The 18,467-nt window shown below is 39.1% G+C and overlaps 1 protein-coding gene across 2 annotated transcripts in view; it reads right to left on the bottom strand.

Annotated features, from left to right (window-relative positions):
• Positions 1-17,426, bottom strand: part of pkd1a (polycystic kidney disease 1a) — an 83,768-nt gene extending 66,342 nt beyond the window's left edge. For both annotated transcript variants that reach the window (XM_085410474.1, XM_085410475.1), the window contains exon 1: positions 16,736-17,426. In XM_085410474.1, coding sequence (XP_085266600.1) covers positions 16,736-17,007 — 272 coding nt within the window. In that variant the 5' untranslated portion in view covers positions 17,008-17,426. The remainder of the gene's footprint in view (positions 1-16,735) is intronic.
• Positions 17,427-18,467: the final 1,041 nt, after the last annotated feature.

Below are 18,467 nucleotides of genomic sequence, written 5' to 3'. Positions count from 1 at the left end.
TTAAAACTCAGATGATTCTAAACATCATCTGAGTTAGCTGGACATCTCATATTTATTACTGCATTGTGTGCCATGTCGGTCCAGTTGGTATACTTATTCTCACTGAGAAAAGCTAAGAAATTGTGGTGGTTGATGTTATTTATGAGCTAAATATTGACTTTTAGCACGTTACAAGGTGGTTGCTAGGCAACCACATTTTAACTTTTGTGGATATAAATCAATACACATAAATGAAAGAATCCTTTTATAAGGAGTGGGTGCTAAACAGGTAATTTTAGGGTCTTACAAGGTTTGCCTGACAAAAAGTGACGGCATCATAACATATCATGCATAATTCAATTTTTTGAAATTGAATTATGCATGATATTAGGGGTTATTGTAGTAACTCAAAAATGATACACTGTTTTTAAATGGTGTTATAGGTGCAAAAAATTCTAGGTAACCACAGGTGGTTGCTACGCAACAGAGTACATTGTATGATCTGATATAGATAAGAACCTTCAGGGACATAAGATCTACCGGTGTACCAAGCTTGGTTGCTCAACTTAATAATAATAATAATAATAATAATAATGTATAGCTTATTGATCCCCGTGGGGAAATTCTTCTCTGCATTTAACCCATTCACTCAGTAAAGTGAACTTCTGATGGTCTGAGATGAGTTCCTGGACAAAGAAACAAACAAAGCACAGACAGAGATTTTGCGTGTTATAGTACATTTTTTTCTTAGATTTCCAGTAACAACCAAAATTTCCATCTTCTGCATGTTGTAGGCACAATCAAACATATATTTATCAAGTGTATCCTTAGAGCGGTCCTCTTCAAAACGGTAACTTTTACAGCTGCCTTAATGTCATGTGTTTGGGGGGGGACATCTTTGAATTGTTGCTAACAAAGAATACCGAGTTACAATCCAAAACAGGCCTCTGCATCAGTTGATTTTTAAATACAAAATCTTACAAGATATTTGGAGATGATTGTGCTTTGAAACACAGTCGGTAAAGATCTCGGAAAACTTTGCAACAAATGCAAACAAATACTTCTTCTACTACTTCTCATCCTGTTATATTTCCATAAACCAGCCACACAACACAGTCATTTTGAACAAATGCTTCTGCCAAATAAAGATGTGTGACAAGTGTGATTAATCGAGTAATCATGAGCAATTATTTCTCCATCAACGTCAGCCTCGATCATATTAAGATATTAATCTCATATTTATCCATATTTAGTGATGCAGTGAAATAGTTTTTCAAATGCAGCACCACGCAACATCAATTCATCATTTCTAATAACTGGTCCCAACAATTAGACATAAAAGCATACGAACTTCTGCTTGTCCTTTACTCTAAGAAACGTGTGGTGTCTGTTATATAAGCTGCGATGCTGAAAATGTTTTGTTGCTGACCTATAAGGCATTTTTCCATGCATATTTTCAGATGGTGGATTTTTTTTATACAATTCTACTAAAGTTGAATTTGTAGCATTAAAGTGAAGAAGATGTGTGACTCATAAACAAATCCATGAAACCTCCAAAACGATTCACAAACTGCGCCAGTGCACACTGGAGGTGACAAATCTCAATCTTTAGTGTTATATGTACCTAAGCAGAGCATTTACTTGACCACAATCTACGTGTTTTCAGTTATATTCTTGTCTGCAAATGAAACAAACACATGTGCTGGTTTGTTGTAACTGTGCCAAGTAAAGGTAATCCACAGACTGTATATAAAAGATGGATGCAGCCGCTATCATGTCACAGACTGGTTAATGAATTTGCATTTTTAAGACACGAGCTGAACGTGTTGTCTGTTATCTTGGTGTTTTGAAACTGATGATGAGTGAGGGGTTGATTTGACTAAAAAGGAACACTGTATGCTGACATCAGCCCACAACTTGCCAATCACAAGGTATATTGACCCTGCTTTATCATTCCTCTTGACTCTAATAGGGACCATAATTCATAAATTAAACATCCTACTGTATTTAATGAGACATGAGAATACTAAAACCACGCATACTCATCAGAAAAGTGTTAATTGAGGTCACAGAGTAGAGGAAATCAGACTTCTTATTGTGATCAGAGTAGTCACCTACTTCTGGCTATTACAAAACATTTAGGCACTTCCATAATGGTTTCATTTTTCAGACCCGGAAGCTAAATTCATGTCTTATATACAATCTCTAATTAATCTAAAACAGGGGAATCAGATTTTTCTTGTTCCATAATAAAACTTTCCCTACCTAGTTGCAGTTTTAAGGCATCATGCAGGTTGCATTTAGATTTTGGTCATATGTCTGAGTGTACATATTTCAAGCACTGGGCTTAGTTCTCATGTATTGATAGCCTAAGGCTGGGGTCGGTAACCTGCGGCTCTTTAGTCCTTATAGTGCGGCTCCGCGTGGTTTGGGAAAATAAATTAGAAGTATTTAGCTTAAGTGTATTTTATTTATGTTAGTTATTTTTTTTAACTTGTAGTTCTAAATTGGAAGATTGTTGTGACATTGTAATATAAAAATAAAATTATATTTTATTATTTTTTTCATCGCTCAAAATAAGCGTCACACTCGCGGAAGCCGCTGTACCTGCCGAAACGCCGTGCATTTATCGAGATTTTCAACCCCAGGTAGGCCAATTATGGATCTTTGGATCCACACTGTCAGCAGCTCCACCGTGAACTATGTTAAAAACAAACACCGCTCACACCTCACAGATGGCAGCTTACAGTCCTGCATAAAGATGAAAGTACAGCCCCATTGTAAACATATCACGGCAGACCCGACGATGTTTCCGTGAACATACTTTTCAGTAGGGCTGCACGATTTTGCATAAAATGAGAATCACGATTTTTTTGGCTTAGAATTGAGATCACGATTCTCTCACGATTTTCTTTTCCAGTATAAATATTTATTGCACTTATTAACTGCACATCAACTTCGTAACAGTTGAGACTGAACATAAAAACAATAAATAAACATAAAAACAACAAATGTCTCACGTTTTGTCGTTGCCGCAAAATGTTGTACTGCTTGAAATTCCGTCTCCGTCGTTGCTCGACACTGCGTGTATAGAGCAGGTAGTGCAACAATAGAAAAATAGTTGCGGGACGGCACTGTGTAGCGTTTGTCTAGGGTGTTGATCATTTTCCTAAATCCCTCGTTTTGCACAGTGTTGATGGGAGCCATATCTTTGGTCAGGTGATAAGTGATAGCCTCCGTAATTTCTTTGTGCCTGCGGGAGTTCGACGTGTATAGGGAAGCGCTGTATAAGGTTCCCGTTATTGATGTTTGGGTGGTTGACCGGGACGGATTTTCTCCTGTCACTTTCTCGTCATCCCTGACGTGCTCTCCGTTGTTTTTTCCCTGCTAATTTTAGCATCACACGGCACAGCTCCTGTATCACGTGGTATAAGGCTCTTTTTTTTAGCAGCATAGTGCTTTTTTTTCCCAATTATTTTTTAAAAGCTCCAAAAGCCCAAAGGCGATATAAGGGTGGCGGCTCACAACAGTTTTTGTTTGCTGGATCATTTTAGTTCAGCTGGGTGTCTTTCCTTTTGTTATATTTCTTTAAGAGTTCAAAATGTGTTAATTACATAAATAAAATGTGATTTTCTCTGTAGCACTTCATGGATTTCATAAGAAACACATGGGAGTGTACATGGAGTTGTAGAGACCAGCATTTTTGTTTAATTTATCTTGTTTGTAAAATCTGGAAGCACCACATAAACTGATGCAACAAGTGAAAAGGGAATGGTAGGAACAAAAGAGAACACAAAAAATGAAGTCTGTCACCTCCAAAACCATAGAGACAAGCAGAGCTTCAGCAGCCCTGACAACAGAGGCTGGCTGCCAGCACAATCTGTGGTGAAGATGATGACCACTTCAGCTGAGTCCTCCACACCATCATCTGGCAGCCCTTCATCTTTTATCTTCTGATTGGTCTCTGTTACTGTGCTCTCTGCTTGTTGAATCAGTTTCAGGTTCATTGGCATGAAATCAACAGAGTGCTCAACACTGTGCTCACAAATGACACAATGCTTTTGGTTTATTTTCTTTTTCTTATGTCTCTGTTTTAGTTTCATTTTCCTTCAGTAATTTTGATGAGGTTGCATTGAAAAATAAAAAAACAACTCAAAGGACAACTCATATTTCTTAACTAAAAAATGCAAATTGGCTTGTTATGAATTTTAATCATGTCCTTGGATTGAATGTAAATGAACCACTGTGCTGATTAGCATTTCATTACAGTTCTGGCAGGTTTGTAATCCCAAGTTTAGAGGCCAACAATTCATTTTTCAATTTTCAGCCTCATAGGCCCTTATTAACATTTAGCCCATGGATTGCAGCGTGTTATTCTGGGATGTCTTGAAGTCTTTGACTCTCTGCAGCATAGGCTACACAAACAGGATGTGTTTCTGCAATTCTCTCATAAACACACAAAGACATGCACAAGCAGCGATCATTATGCACGAGCTACACACGTAAACACTCGCGTTTTGGCTGTTTATATCTAAAAGCAGGGAACAAAATCCAATTATTGCAGTCTTTTTTTTAATGGGGTAACAGGAGGGAGAAAAGTCTGCTTTTTAACTGGGGTAAAAGATAAATGTTTCCTATGTGATCAACACCTGCTTTTTTCCACTCTAGAAATGTAACTCAAAAAAGCACCTAGTTTATAAATTAAAGATATAATCTATACACGTACCCCTTTAGTCATTTTATATTCATTTTCCATCCTTCAATTTTCACATTAAAATTCAATGCAGATGTTACTATATTGCTGAGGTAGAGTGTGCTTCTCTTAAAGAATACATGAGTCAGTCTTTGTAAGTGAAAGGTTGTGCCAAAGTGAATCCATCCATCTCCTCTGATTGGAAAAATAGTGAATGAATCCCTAATGTTAAAAAAAAAAAAAAAAAAAAGAAGCATGACTTCATAAGACATTATGACATAATGCATTAGCCATACCATGAGCATACAGCATGTTATGATAAATTACTTTAATTAAGAAGTCATGCTTTGATTATCAAGGGTATTCTAGTGAATTTGAACACTTAATGCATTTTTTGCCCTTTCCCCCAGTAATCTCTAACATGCAGTCTCTGTTCTGTGTGCAATTGTTGCTGAGAGTAGCTAGGTGTGTGTCTTTTGTGCAGCAAGACATTTTCATTTTTCTGCATTTTACACATCTTGAATGCCCCTGCTGATTTGATAAGTATTAATTGATTGGTATTAATTATGCTGCAAATCAAAAATAAATAACACTTGTTCTACATGAACACTGTCCTCTGTCCATCTGTACAAATCAAAAGTGCATTTATTTCTGCATTTCCTGAGACAGTCAAAGCTACACAAGTCTTAACTTATATATATAAGTTAGGACCGTTACCTTCACCCTATATATATATATATATATATATATATATATATATATATATTAGGGGTGCAACGATACACAAAATTCACGGTTCGGTTCGATACTTTGGTGTCACGGTTCGATATTTTTTCGATACAAAAAAAAAATGTTCATGCCTTTTTAATTTGTCATTTATTAAAATTATAAATATATATTTTAACACAAAAGTACAGTTTTTAAATTTAACCCTAACCCTTGTGCGTGTTGTTTTTTAGCTCGTCATATTGCAGCCACAGAAATTCTTTTGTCCATGAAACCATAAAGCTGCACTTTCTTTTTGCCTTATAGTCTGATTTGTCATAACTTCTCCGTTTTGTGGTAAGCTTTTCTTTGGCTGTCACTTCTTCACCCTGACCTGTCTTATTTGGCTCAGCAGAACTAAAATATATATCTGTCTGTGAAGGTTCTCAATCATCCAGGTCATCGTAGTGAAATATATATCCTGCCGCACTCACATAAGCTCAGCGATTCTCTGCGCGATCAACCTCTCACATGTTTAAGCTGCGGGAGATTTCACTTGTCATGTTTGCATAGTAAGCTAACAATTAATAAGACGATGTCAGAGGAATTGGTGCACAAATTATCATCACTCACAGATCAGTGCTGTCGCTCTCTATACACAGTTCGCGCGATTGCAAAGTGAAAGCAAAAAAACAAGCGCAAATTCAAACACGATTTCAATATATCACATATTGACAGTGGCTCACCCAATGACATAATTACCCAGCTACATTTCTGAAAGAATGCAAAAGCATTGACATATATTTTTCCTTCCTACAATAGCCCGACAGGCAGGGCAGAGATAGCTCCGGGACGTTGGGCTAGCGATATTGCGAGCCCTGTATCTGATTGAGGAATCACTCATCTTTGGAAAAGAGAGTTTATTACAGAGAAATGTCTCTTTCCAAAATAAAAGCTATACTATCCGCTTCTTCTGGGCTATATTCTCAGCAGCATATTAAACATATCAGGTCTCCATAAGGAGAATCCTGTGCTAACAGCTGTCTAAATGACTCGGCTAAAGTTTGTAGCATGCATGCTTGTTTTTGTCTTTGCACTAGGATGATGTCGGTGTAAATGTGCAGTCATATTCGTTGTGTTCCCACTAGTGCTTTCAGGTTAATCTCGTTGAAATAACCTTAACGCCGCAACACGGCAAATCTCCGTTAACGAGCTACCCTATACAGAGGGGCTAGACGGCCAACACGTTAACGAGCTAACTGCGCTAACACACTAGCTCCCACCCATGTAATTGAGCATTGCATGGCACATCCAACATACTGTTTTACTTTAGTCCATGACTCGCTTACCTTCAGGGTCATACGTCACATGAAAACCAAAATAATTCCAAACGCCAGATCTGAATGAGGGTGGGGAGGTCCACTTCTGTCTCGCTAGCTTGCCCTGCGCTCTTCCTTCTGACCATGCTGTCTGTGTTGAGTGCTCAGTGAATCTGCGTTCGACTACTCCGCCTAGGCTGCACTCTCGAGCCTAGGCGGAGTAGTCAAATGCAGATTCACTGAGCGCTCAACACAGACAGCATCGTCAGAAGGAAAGTTGATAAAATAAATTACAAATTTTGTATTGTTCTTTTTTTTTTCTCCCCTTTGGTTTTCTTTCTCTCTCCCCCTCTTTCTTTCATTCTTTCCCCCTGTCCTATCCCACAGTCATGTCTGTCCCGTTTGCAACTGAAAATAAAATAAATTCATAATTATAATAAAGGTCAATCAAATGGACCAATATGATGATCCACTTAAAATAAATCCTCTTGGCATCTTTCTTGGCCTCAAGACAACAATTCTGATGGCTATAGATCCAAACGGGACACAAAAAATAAATAAATAAATAAATAAATTGAAAAAAAAAACAATTGAAAAAAATTGTATTGTTCGATACATATGCGTACCGAACCGAAAGCACTGTATCGAACGGTTCAATATCGATACGAATATCGTTGCACCCCTAAAAAAAAAATATATATATATATATATATATATATATATATATATATATATATGCCCCCAGGATGAGACAACGAACATCCAAGAATACATTAGGAAGATGGCCACAACTGACCGAGTGCTCAGTGAATACCTCAGGCAGCAGAAACCCAAGAAAGAGGAGGGAGACGAGGAACCATCATGGAAGGACAGGCCCCTGCACGGTATGTACCACCGGCAGATAGAGGAGGTGGCTGATATCCAGAAATCCTACCAGTGGCTGGACAAAGCTGGACTGAAAGACAGCACAGAGGCACTAATCATGGCAGCACAAGAACAAGCTCTGAGCACAAGATCCATAGAGGCTGGGGTCTATCACACCAGGCAAGACCCCAGGTGCAGGCTGTGTAAAGATGCCCCAGAGACAATCCAGCACATAACAGCAGGGTGCAAGATGCTAGCAGGCAAGGCATACATGGAACGCCATAACCAAGTGGCCGGCATAGTGTACAGGAACATCTGTGCCGAGTATAACCTGGAAGTCCCGAGGTCAAAATGGGAGATGCCCCCAAGGGTGGTGGAGAATGACCGAGCTAAGATCCTGTGGGACTTCCAGATACAGACGGACAAAATGGTGGTGGCTAACCAACCGGACATAGTGGTGGTAGACAAACAGAAGAAGACGGCCGTAGTGATCGATGTAGCGGTTCCGAATGACAGCAATATCAGGAAGAAGGAACACGAGAAGCTGGAGAAATACCAAGGGCTCAGAGAAGAGCTCGAGAGGATGTGGAGGGTGAAGGTAACGGTGGTCCCCGTGGTAATCGGAGCACTAGGTGCGGTGACTCCCAAGCTAGGCGAGTGGCTCCAGCAGATCCCGGGAACAACATCGGAGATCTCTGTCCAGAAGAGCGCAGTCCTGGGAACAGCTAAGATACTGCGCAGGACCCTCAAGCTCCCAGGCCTCTGGTAGAGGACCCGAGCTTGAAGGATAAACCGCCCGCAGGGGCGTGCTGGGTGTTATATATATATATATATATATATATATATATATATATATATATATATATATATATATAGGGAAGATGTTTACTACATTGGGAAGATGGCCCCATATGTATATGTGTGTGTGTGTGTGTGTGTGTGTGTGTGTGTGTGTGTGTGTGTGCTAGGGGTGCAACGATACACAAAATTCACGGTTCGGTTCAATACTTCGGTTTGATATTTTTTCGATACAAAAAAATGTTCATGCTTTTTTAATTTGTCATTTATTAAAATTATAAATATATATTTTAACTCAAAAGTACAGTTTTTAAATTTAATGTTGCTGAAAAAACAAAGTAATAAAAAAATAAATCTGATTGAGAAATCACTCATCTTTGGAAAAGAGAGTTTATTACAGAGAAATGGCTCTTTCCAAAATAAAAGCTATACTATACGCTTCTTCTGGGGTATACTCTCAGCAGCATATTAAACATATCAGGTCCCCATAAGGAGAATCATTTGCTAACAGCTGTCTAAATGACTCGGGTAAAGTTTGTAGCATGCATGCTTGTTGTTTTTGTCTGCTTTCACTTGTCTTTGCACTAGGATGATGTCGGAGTAAATGTGCAGTCATATTCGTTGTGTTCCCACTAGTGCTGTCAGCGTTAATCTGAAATGACGTTAACGCCACAACACGGCAAATCTCCGTTAACGAGCTACCGCGGATCGCCCCGTGCGTGGGGCTGGACAGCGTCAACACGTTAACGAGCAAACTGCGCTAACGCAGTAGTTCCCACCCATGTAATTGAGCATTGCGTGGCACATCCGACATACTGTTTTACTTTAGTCCATGACGCGCTTACCTTCACGGTCATACTTCACATGAAGACCAAAATAGTTCCAAAGGCCAGATCTGAATGAGGGTGGGGGAGGTTCAATTTGCCATGTTGCAACGAGCTTAGCTTCTGTCTTGCTAGCTTGCGCTGCGCTCAGTGGATCTGCGCTGGACAGTGCAGCCTAGGCAGAGTAGTCGAACACAGATCCACTGAGCTCCCAACACAGACAGCATCGTCAGAAGAAAAGTTGATAAAATAAATAAAAAAATTTGTATTGTTCGATACATATGCTTACTGAACCGAAAGCACAAACCTCCTTACAATTGCTCTGGTCACTAACAGATTCCCATGGTCATGCACAGAAGATGCAAACTACGCTTATATGACGGACTCTATTTGTTTAGGTTTTTAAATGTTTACTATGCAAACCATAAACACAAAATGTTTGCCTTCAAAATAAAAGCTGTGCCTTTTGAATTATAGTTTTTCAAAAGGCACAAATTTTACTGTTTTCAGCTTTAAGTTTTACTATTTAGGAGTTTTTGCAGATAGTTTACAGGGAGCATGTCAGCCTATGGGCAACTGCAGCAATCTGCTAGTGACCAAAGCAATAACAAAGATTTCTGGTACAGCACCCACTTTGCAACTTTTGTCACCAAGCAACAGGCAGCAACCTTCATAACTACTCATCAACCAATTGGGGAGAAACCGTTTTCCTCCTCCTCCTGTGTGACTGAGGTCTGAGAAACTATGGATGCTCCTAAATGGTTACAAAAAGCATACTTTGACAAGTTCTGATAAACTAGTCAAACCAAATAAGACAACTGTACAAATTATACCTGTGCTCACTCTGCTAAGGGCACCAGTGTGAGATTGAAGGTAATTTACTAACACCACTCCACTATTTAGAAGCAACTGCAAAAGTGCAAAACCAAATGAAAGGACCTTAGAGAAAAGGTCACACATACAGCTTTTTCTCTGCACTATTTGTTAGATTGGCAAAAAAAAAAAATAATAATAATAATAATAAGTGCGGCACTTTAAAAAAAAACAACAAAAAAAACAGGAGGGCTGTGAAAATAAGGTGCAGAAGAAGACCCGGGCAGACTGGATTTGAGACACAGCAGCACGTATCACTCTGGGAAATAGGAATTACCAGATTCAACTAAGTTACCATTCAAAACAGAATCACTGAGTGTGCTGTACGTGCAGAGAGGGAGTAATGTGACAGAAACGATGAATAAGATGAAAAATTGGTAGCAAGGAAAAAAAGCAGCTTCAGAGTGAGTCATTATGACCCGAGTGCATTCAAGTCTAGATAAGTGTGATAGAAGTTTGTGTGAAGAATGCAAGTGTGAGAACTCCAGGAAGACTAGAGGTATGAACATCAAACTCTGGCTATTTTTTCTTTTCTTAATTTATAGGTGAGCAAGGATGCACTGATGCAATCACAATTCTGGATGCAACTTAAAGAAATCACCCCAAAAAATTTTAACAGAAGGATAAAGTGTAATGGATAAAGATCCAAGCATGCCAGCAACCTACTGAAACAATATTCTCTTAAGAAGATAATGAAATAATCATTTTGATCCTTGTGAAGGATCACAGATACGGTTACATGAATACACTGAAGGCTTGGGAAAAGGAAAGCTTTACCACAGCTATTGCAGAAATTATTCCATGCCCAGATGATGTCCAATTTAATAACAAACTACATATTAAGCCACAAGTGTGTTTACAAGAACTTTCTCTCTTGCCCATTTTTAACTGTACATCTGTTCTGTTTTTTACTAATTTAAAACCAACAAATGTATTTTTCTAGAATCTTATTGCTATTGTTTCTTTACGATAAACACCACCATCTTTAATGCTTTTTAGTATTTAAATATTTCTTGGGAACACTGTAAATCCTGAGTGCAGTATAACTTTAAAGAACACTAGTGCCATTTTTTTTCCTTTTTTTTTTAGCATAGTTATTTCTATCAACCCCTCTCTGCATATTAACAACCATGATCGGTGTGACTGATGTGACGGAACATCTCATTTACTTGTTTAGAGGGATTTTGAAGATTAAAATGAACTCTTTCAGGAAACAGTTTGTGGTGTGAGACTGCTGTTAAAATAGTTATCTCAATTAACTTGATTTATGAGTAGTGTATTGGAATATAGAATTTATTTATAACCGAAAAGTATTTAAAAATTAAGAACTTATGTCTTCTCAAAAGAAGAAAATTGTGACTATTAAGTAAAAACTGTATTGTGTTCTTTGTGTTACGCTGTTACTTCCTAGTCTGCATGTGTGCATTCTTTTTCAGGCTTTTTTTCCTCTGTGAACACAACACATCTGGCCGACGTTTTGCTGGATAAATTGCAGTCAACTATGTGAATGATGCCCACATGTGTATAAATAAGCCTTTGAGTATGACAGAGCAGTGTATTTTGGTGGGAACTTGTGAGAGAAAAAAGGCCTGCAGTACTACTAACTAACATTTTAAGGTGCTTCTTGATTAGTTGCAATCAGTCCGTGCAGTAACATTCCCTCCTCAAGTACACTTTCATTATCATCCACAGGACATTTGTATTATTGTATTTACTTTGCGATATAAAGCGCCTTGAGGTGACTGCTCCTGGGAATTGGTGCTTCATTGATCATCAATTGAGGTGACTTGAACTGAAGTCGTATGGAGTAAAATGTCGCCTTAGGAGAAGAGCGGGTCGTTTAATAATCAAAAGTTTAGTGGTTTGATCTTGAGCTCTTCAATCCTGCATGTCAAAGTGTCCTTGGAGTAAAAGGAACTTCAATTGTCCCTGATGCAATACAGTGTGCATGTGTGTGGGTGGGTAAGTATGTACTGTAAAAGCACTTTGAGAGGTCAATAAGTCTAGAAAAGGTACATAAAAATGCTAGCCTATTCACAATGTTGATACAGTTTTTACAGCTACTTTTACTATGCAGACTTTCCTAATGCTGTTTTGTTTTGTGTGCACATATGACTCTCCACACAATCTTTTCCATTTGCAAAACTCATGTTATTCAGATGTGAGATAAAAGATCGACAAGGATATTTTTGAGGAGTCAAAAAAGGCTTCTTGCTACCATCTATGTTAAATTATGTTTTGTTCACAACAAGCTTTCATTTCTGATGGGGAGTATAAGTCCACCTCTTCCAAACAGACCTAGGGTTAGATTACCATATTATAAAATAAATCTGTGCATAGCGATATAACATACCTGAGCACATTGCAAACTTACAATTGAGAAAACACCCTAAGCAATCTTCACTGCTAAAACATCAACATTCAGATGCATGACTTTCTTCTCCAGCCTGCCGCCACTCCACTAAGTTAATAATAAACCAAGACATTTCTGGCACCCCTGGTAGAAAAGTACTGAGTGCATGAAGGCTGAGACAAGCTACACACTTCTTTCTTTCTGCTGCTATGAAACATTAAAAGCAAGGTATCGTTAATTACGAGCGCTGATAATTTCATTCGCCAATTTAAGAACCGTTAAGGATTTGGCACCCATCATACATTGCTTTGAGTTAAGCAACCTTTATTCTGAGGATTTTTTTTTTTAGCTAAAGGCATGGGCAGGCATACACAGTGAAAGGAAGGATGGGAGCTGGCTCTTCTTCTCTCCCTGGTTCTTTCCTCATTCTCTTATTTATAACTGCCTGGAATGTCTGCACTTCTGTTAGTGATGTCATCAGTTACTTTTGCCATGGTAACACAACAAAATCTCCCCTGCATATGGTCAGTACATTCAATCTTTCCCACTTTATTAAAGTCACTCAGTGTGTGTGTGTGTGTGTGTGTGTGTGTGTGTGTGTGTGTGTGTGTGTGTGTGTGTGTGTGTGTGTGTGTGCGCGCGCGCGCGCGCGCGCGCGCATGCAGGTGGTTGTAAGACCGATAACCACCTTTGGATCTGGAGATGAGGGCGGAAAGGCAATGCAGGAGACAGTGAGAGAATTTTTGATTTTACAGTCTCACCTGTTCGAAAGCTGTCTCGAAGCCCCAAGACCCATACACAGCCAACACAACCAGAAAATAAAGTAGTTTAAAAACATATCGGCCTGCCTACAGTGGGGCTGTGTGTGTATGTGCATCTTGCTGTCATGGCAACACCACAAAATCCTCCTTGGCAGAATAGATAGGAGAAGGTATGCATGACCACAAGTGTGTTTAAATTTCAAACAAACTATGCTACTGCCTAAAACACAGTCTGTAACGATGCTGAAGAACTGAAGAGCTACTTTACATGTTACATGGCCCGAATAATAACTACGTTCTTTGTTTGGTGCGCTGTGGTACCGTTCTTCAATGACAATGCCAGTGCGTGGAGCCTACAGCTATAGCTACAAACATCAGTGCACAGCATTGCTTTTCAGTTTCAGCTGCAATAAAAGTTAACGGAAAGTATTTTGTGCTTACTGGAGTGCAAGTACGACCTAACGATGTCAAAAAGTATTGCATACCCACACAGTGTATGGTCAAAAGAGCCAAACGTTAGTCTTCTCGTGTGTTGTTTTTTTGTTTTTTAATAAAGGCAAGTTTATATTACTGCCTGATCAAGCTATTTACAGAAACAACACACACACACAAAAACTTACAGTACTGAAAACATTTCCAGTTCACTTTCTCTGCCTTATGTCCCGGGACTCGTACAGCAATGTGATGATGTGCGTCCCAAGAATATTCAAACAAAACAACGGCACTTAAAAAAACCTTAGTTTCATTTTACAAGTATGTCCCAGAACTGCAAAACTCTCCGTATGAAGTGTTAAGAGATTTTATTATGTGTGTGGGTTGGAGCAGATGGACTGATGTGTAACGGGAATGCTTTTCTCCAACTGCACTCTGCAGTATGTTAAAATATTTCACAGCCACTGGATTTTTTTTTTCCACCAAGGGTGTGTCTAGAACATTTAGATTTGGGGCCAGATAGGGGCATAGACAGAATGGAGAGGAGCTGGTGTTTAATGGATGTGAAATGAGTTTTATTAAAGTCTCGGTGTGGCTGACGTATTTTTGCTTCAGTTATTTTGCAGTAATGTGACACATTAGAAAGGACTGGAGAAGGCAAGGAGAAAAGAATTGGTGGCAAAAAAAAGCTCTTTCCTAGCAATTTCTTCAAATGGAAATGTGGTATTTTTACTGAAAGAAAAGTAGAAATTAAACAGGGAAAAGGCACAAAATCCATTTAGACCTACAGCATGTGTTCAGGGTAGCATCCCTACGCCTATAGCTTGATCACAGAGACTTTTCCTGCATCTCTCTCTCACAAAGCAGAGAAGTTGTGAATGCTCTCTAAAGCCAGCCACAGTTAAATTAAATTTCATGGTGAGACACTACAGCATTACACTGGGTCCTATCCAGTTTTCCCACAGCTAAATAATGTTAATAAATGTGCACCGATAGAAAAGTGGATGCACATATATGCAAAGAGGACTAAGGACAATATTACTAAAGAGTAAAATAAATAAAAACACGCTTGCTCCGTTATCTACTAATCATTTACAGCATCGCTCCTTGTGGATGACTAAAGGACAGTCATTTACTGTGAGCGCTGAGTTCACATCTATTCAAGCTCAAATCTGTAGTCGGCTCCTCCAAGGTATCAAATTCACATACAACAGTGACAATAAACTAGCCTGACACCGCTTTAAGACAGACAAATCATTCACTGCCTATTCATTTTTGTGGTGGTTATTTGCTCCAAGGCTACATTTTTAAGTCTGGTAATAGTCTCTTAAATAGAAAAGCTATTTCTAATATAAAAAAAGACCTGTAAGACCTGCTCTGCATGCTGTAGAGATTCACAGTAGCCTTACTGACTCTTCTCTGCATCTACTAAAAGATGTTAAAAGGACAAAGATGATTTTAAGAGAGCTAACAATCCAGACCTGAACTGTCATCTCTCTGCCTCAGACAGACCAAAGGCCATTATTCAGAAATCGCTGCAAGTAAATGACCTTTATTATTCTTTAAAGTTCAGCCTGCAGCATTATTAAATGAACACTACCAAGTTCTCCAGCTGAATGTCTCAGCCTTCTGTGAAATCAGATTTAACTTTGAGTAAAATATTTGCTATCAACCACATGTGTCTGCCTATTGAGTAGGACACAAGTAGCTAAATTAGTAAGGACAGTTAAGTTCACAGCCAGCCGCCTTTACGTATGACTTCCGCTGGTACAGTAGGGTTAAGGAGGTTCATCTACTTTGATGCAATTAACACTCCAACAAATTCCAACATGAGACATTAACATTCAGATAAATCACAGACAGACAGTGCAGCAGAGTCTGTCTCTAATTTATCTGTCTCTAAACAAGCCACTTTTCTTCTTTTATGCAAACATTACCACTAAAGGTCAGGTGATAATAGGGGATCCAACTGAAAGTAGAAGCCCTCTATACAACAAATACAACCAGTGTACCTCCAGAGTTTTATTTACTTATAAAACTCTGTGTAAACAAAATTATAGCGCTCATTTTGTGTCCTAAATCAAGAACTGGCCAACACAGAGTGCACTGATTATGTGCCTGGTATTTATAGTAAAGTCTTAAGTTAAATACTGTAAAGAAAGGTAGTTTCAGTAAAAATAAATAATGAATAACATATGGCTTCCATCGCACAGAACAGAATGTTCTGCTGCAGCTACACCAGAGGCTCAAGTCTGATCTGCTCCACCTTTGGTTTCTGGTCACCAACTTATTAATACCAACAAACGGGGGGGAAGATGCGCGCACGCAAAAGCACGCACGCACAGTCACCAGCAGTCAGTCCTTCTTTTGACATAAAAAGTAAACAAAAATTGTATTAATTATTATTATTATTATTCTCATTATTGTCTGATTGCCTCCACATAGTATTTATTTTCCAATCAGTTTTGGCTTTGTTTGTGTTTTTACTACACTGGTGCACCCTGAAGACCATCAAAGCCAACTTAATCAAATCTCCACATCTGTCAGCGCACTTATACGTTCAGGACGCCACAATTTATTCATGTTTAATCTGCTAATTACTGTATCGATTACTTGGATAATTAAATGCTAATACCATAAATATTTTCATGACGTACCAAGGGGGAAAACAAACAAACAACAGAAACTTAAAGCCAAAAGTAGTTAGTTAACAGGATTTTTTCCACCAACAGCCCAAAACAAAGGAATGACACATTTCCACTGAGTTTAATAAGCAGAAGAGACACAAACGCTCACATTTTAAAAGTTTTTTTGCTCGTTTGATTCACAACGATTAAGTCTGACTATTTTCCAATCAGCTGATCTAATTGATTAAACATTTGACCCCTTTAATTACCACAGAACAGCAGCATAAACAATAAATCAAAAACTCACGTCATATTAGCTGTTAGGAATAATGGGGTACACGCATATGGGGATGTAACAAGCGGGCTGATAGACAAGAACCCCAGATGAATTAAACTTTTACGTGTGTTACGCTTGTTTTCCGGGGTGATAAGTTTGGTCAAACTGGGTGAAAAACTCTCCACTGTGCATTCATATCCTGTGCAGCTTGTTTTGGTTTCTTTACTTACAACACATTGGTGGCCAGCGGGATCTCTTCCGCCGCAGGGGCCCTTTCCAACCCGATGCTGGAGCAGTTGACGACGCAGGACTGCTGGGGCCCAAGTGGACAGCTGCAGTTAACGGGACAGGGACTGCAACTCTTGCCGCCGTCCGCCTGCGCCGCGGAGCCCCATACTTCCAAGCAGCAGAGCGCCACAAGCAGACTGGAAAAGAAACTAAACCTCGGGAGGCAGACGCCATGTTTTCGCTTGGATAAAGTCTGTCCATTTCCACAAGGCATAGCTCACTCACATCTCATCGCCTCTGATGGTGTAAGTCCTCACAGTCTGGGAAGGAACAAAATGCTCGGAACAAAAGCAAAAACACGCGCGTCCTTTTTCCACGGCTTTCATATAAGGAGACAAAAACAGAAGAAGTCATTAACTTTTTCACACCGTTATCTGTCTTTGTTTTCCCAGCGTTGTTTTTCTTCTCCTCGTATCCCCTTCCCCTGAAAATGTAACGGAGCTTTTCCAGAATCCTTTGAGGAGAAAAAAAGTTTTGGAGAACTTCCTCCCTCCCCCTTTTTCCATATCATGCAGTTCCACGAGCCGCCACTGTGACCTGGCGAATAGCCTACTTTTCCTTCTCAGTTGAATGAATACAATGTTAGACTGATTACCACTTAAAAAAAAGGGTAAACATTTAAAGTGAAAGTTACTGAATAAAACAGCTAGAAAATGGCATATATAGTTTTTTTCAAGTTGCCAAAATAATCGATTGAAATAAACACATGTAACCAGGCCTCAGATTTCTGGTAAGTTTTCTCTGATGAGGGTTACTCCTTGTTAGAGGGCCTGGGTAAAAGATTCATGGGTATTCTCTTTTTGTTTTTCCTGATAAAGTAAAAAGTCGACTGCTTCTTCACTTGCCCAACTGGCAACACAGCTTCGATCAATCCTACATTCAAAAAAGTTGAGATGCTGTGCAAAAGGTAAAGCAGAATGCAGCCACTTTAAAACCTACATTTGGTTACAATTAGTAGAAAGAAAGCATAGGAAACGCTGAGAGTAGGAAATGTTATTGATTCTGTTATCGGTTTTTGGGGGGAGAATATATGGTCATTTTAAATTTGACGCAAGCAAGACATTTGAAAACATTTGAGACAGAGGTAAATTAATGAATAAAGAAAGAAAGAAATGAAAAGTCAGTACCACCTTCTTTGTGGGCATTTAAAAAAGAACCTTCTAGAGCAGAGCTGGACTGGCCATCGGCCATAGTGATTTTTCGTTTTGATGTTTGTTTTTGTAACGGTATAAACAATGAAAGGTGGTGGATTGGCCAATTGGTCGTGATCGACTCTGGGCTTACAAAACACTCGTAGGTGAAAAGGAAACGATTTGTCCCCTACTTCAGCTAGAATGAAAAAAGACACAAAGCTGGACTTATTCTGCGTCTTTACGCTGCACAGCTGCCTCTTCTTCTCTCCCCTGTTGCTACTTCAATCATGAAACTGATCAATGATCAGCTGATCGGGATTTCTGTCTCGCCCCGTCTCTCTTGTTTGTTTATCGCCCAGAAAGAGGAAACCAGCGGATGTCGCGCTAAACAACAGCAGCACGTTTAAGCTTGATAAGCTGTTGTTAGAATTAATTTGATATTACTTTTGTAGTATCAGCTGATGTTTGCTGGAGCCACAGCCGTAAAGCTGCTGGTCATGTTATCGTTTTGGATATCTGGTGAGGGGGAAACGTGAAGATG

This window comes from Rhamphochromis longiceps, linkage group LG6 (genome assembly GCF_057381845.1).
Source record: "Rhamphochromis longiceps isolate RC_006_pf linkage group LG6, R_longiceps_female_GT1.1, whole genome shotgun sequence".
NCBI classification, from domain to species: domain Eukaryota; kingdom Metazoa; phylum Chordata; class Actinopteri; order Cichliformes; family Cichlidae; genus Rhamphochromis; species Rhamphochromis longiceps.
Note: the sequence above shows the minus strand (reverse complement) of the source record. Positions and strands in the feature narration are given on the sequence as shown.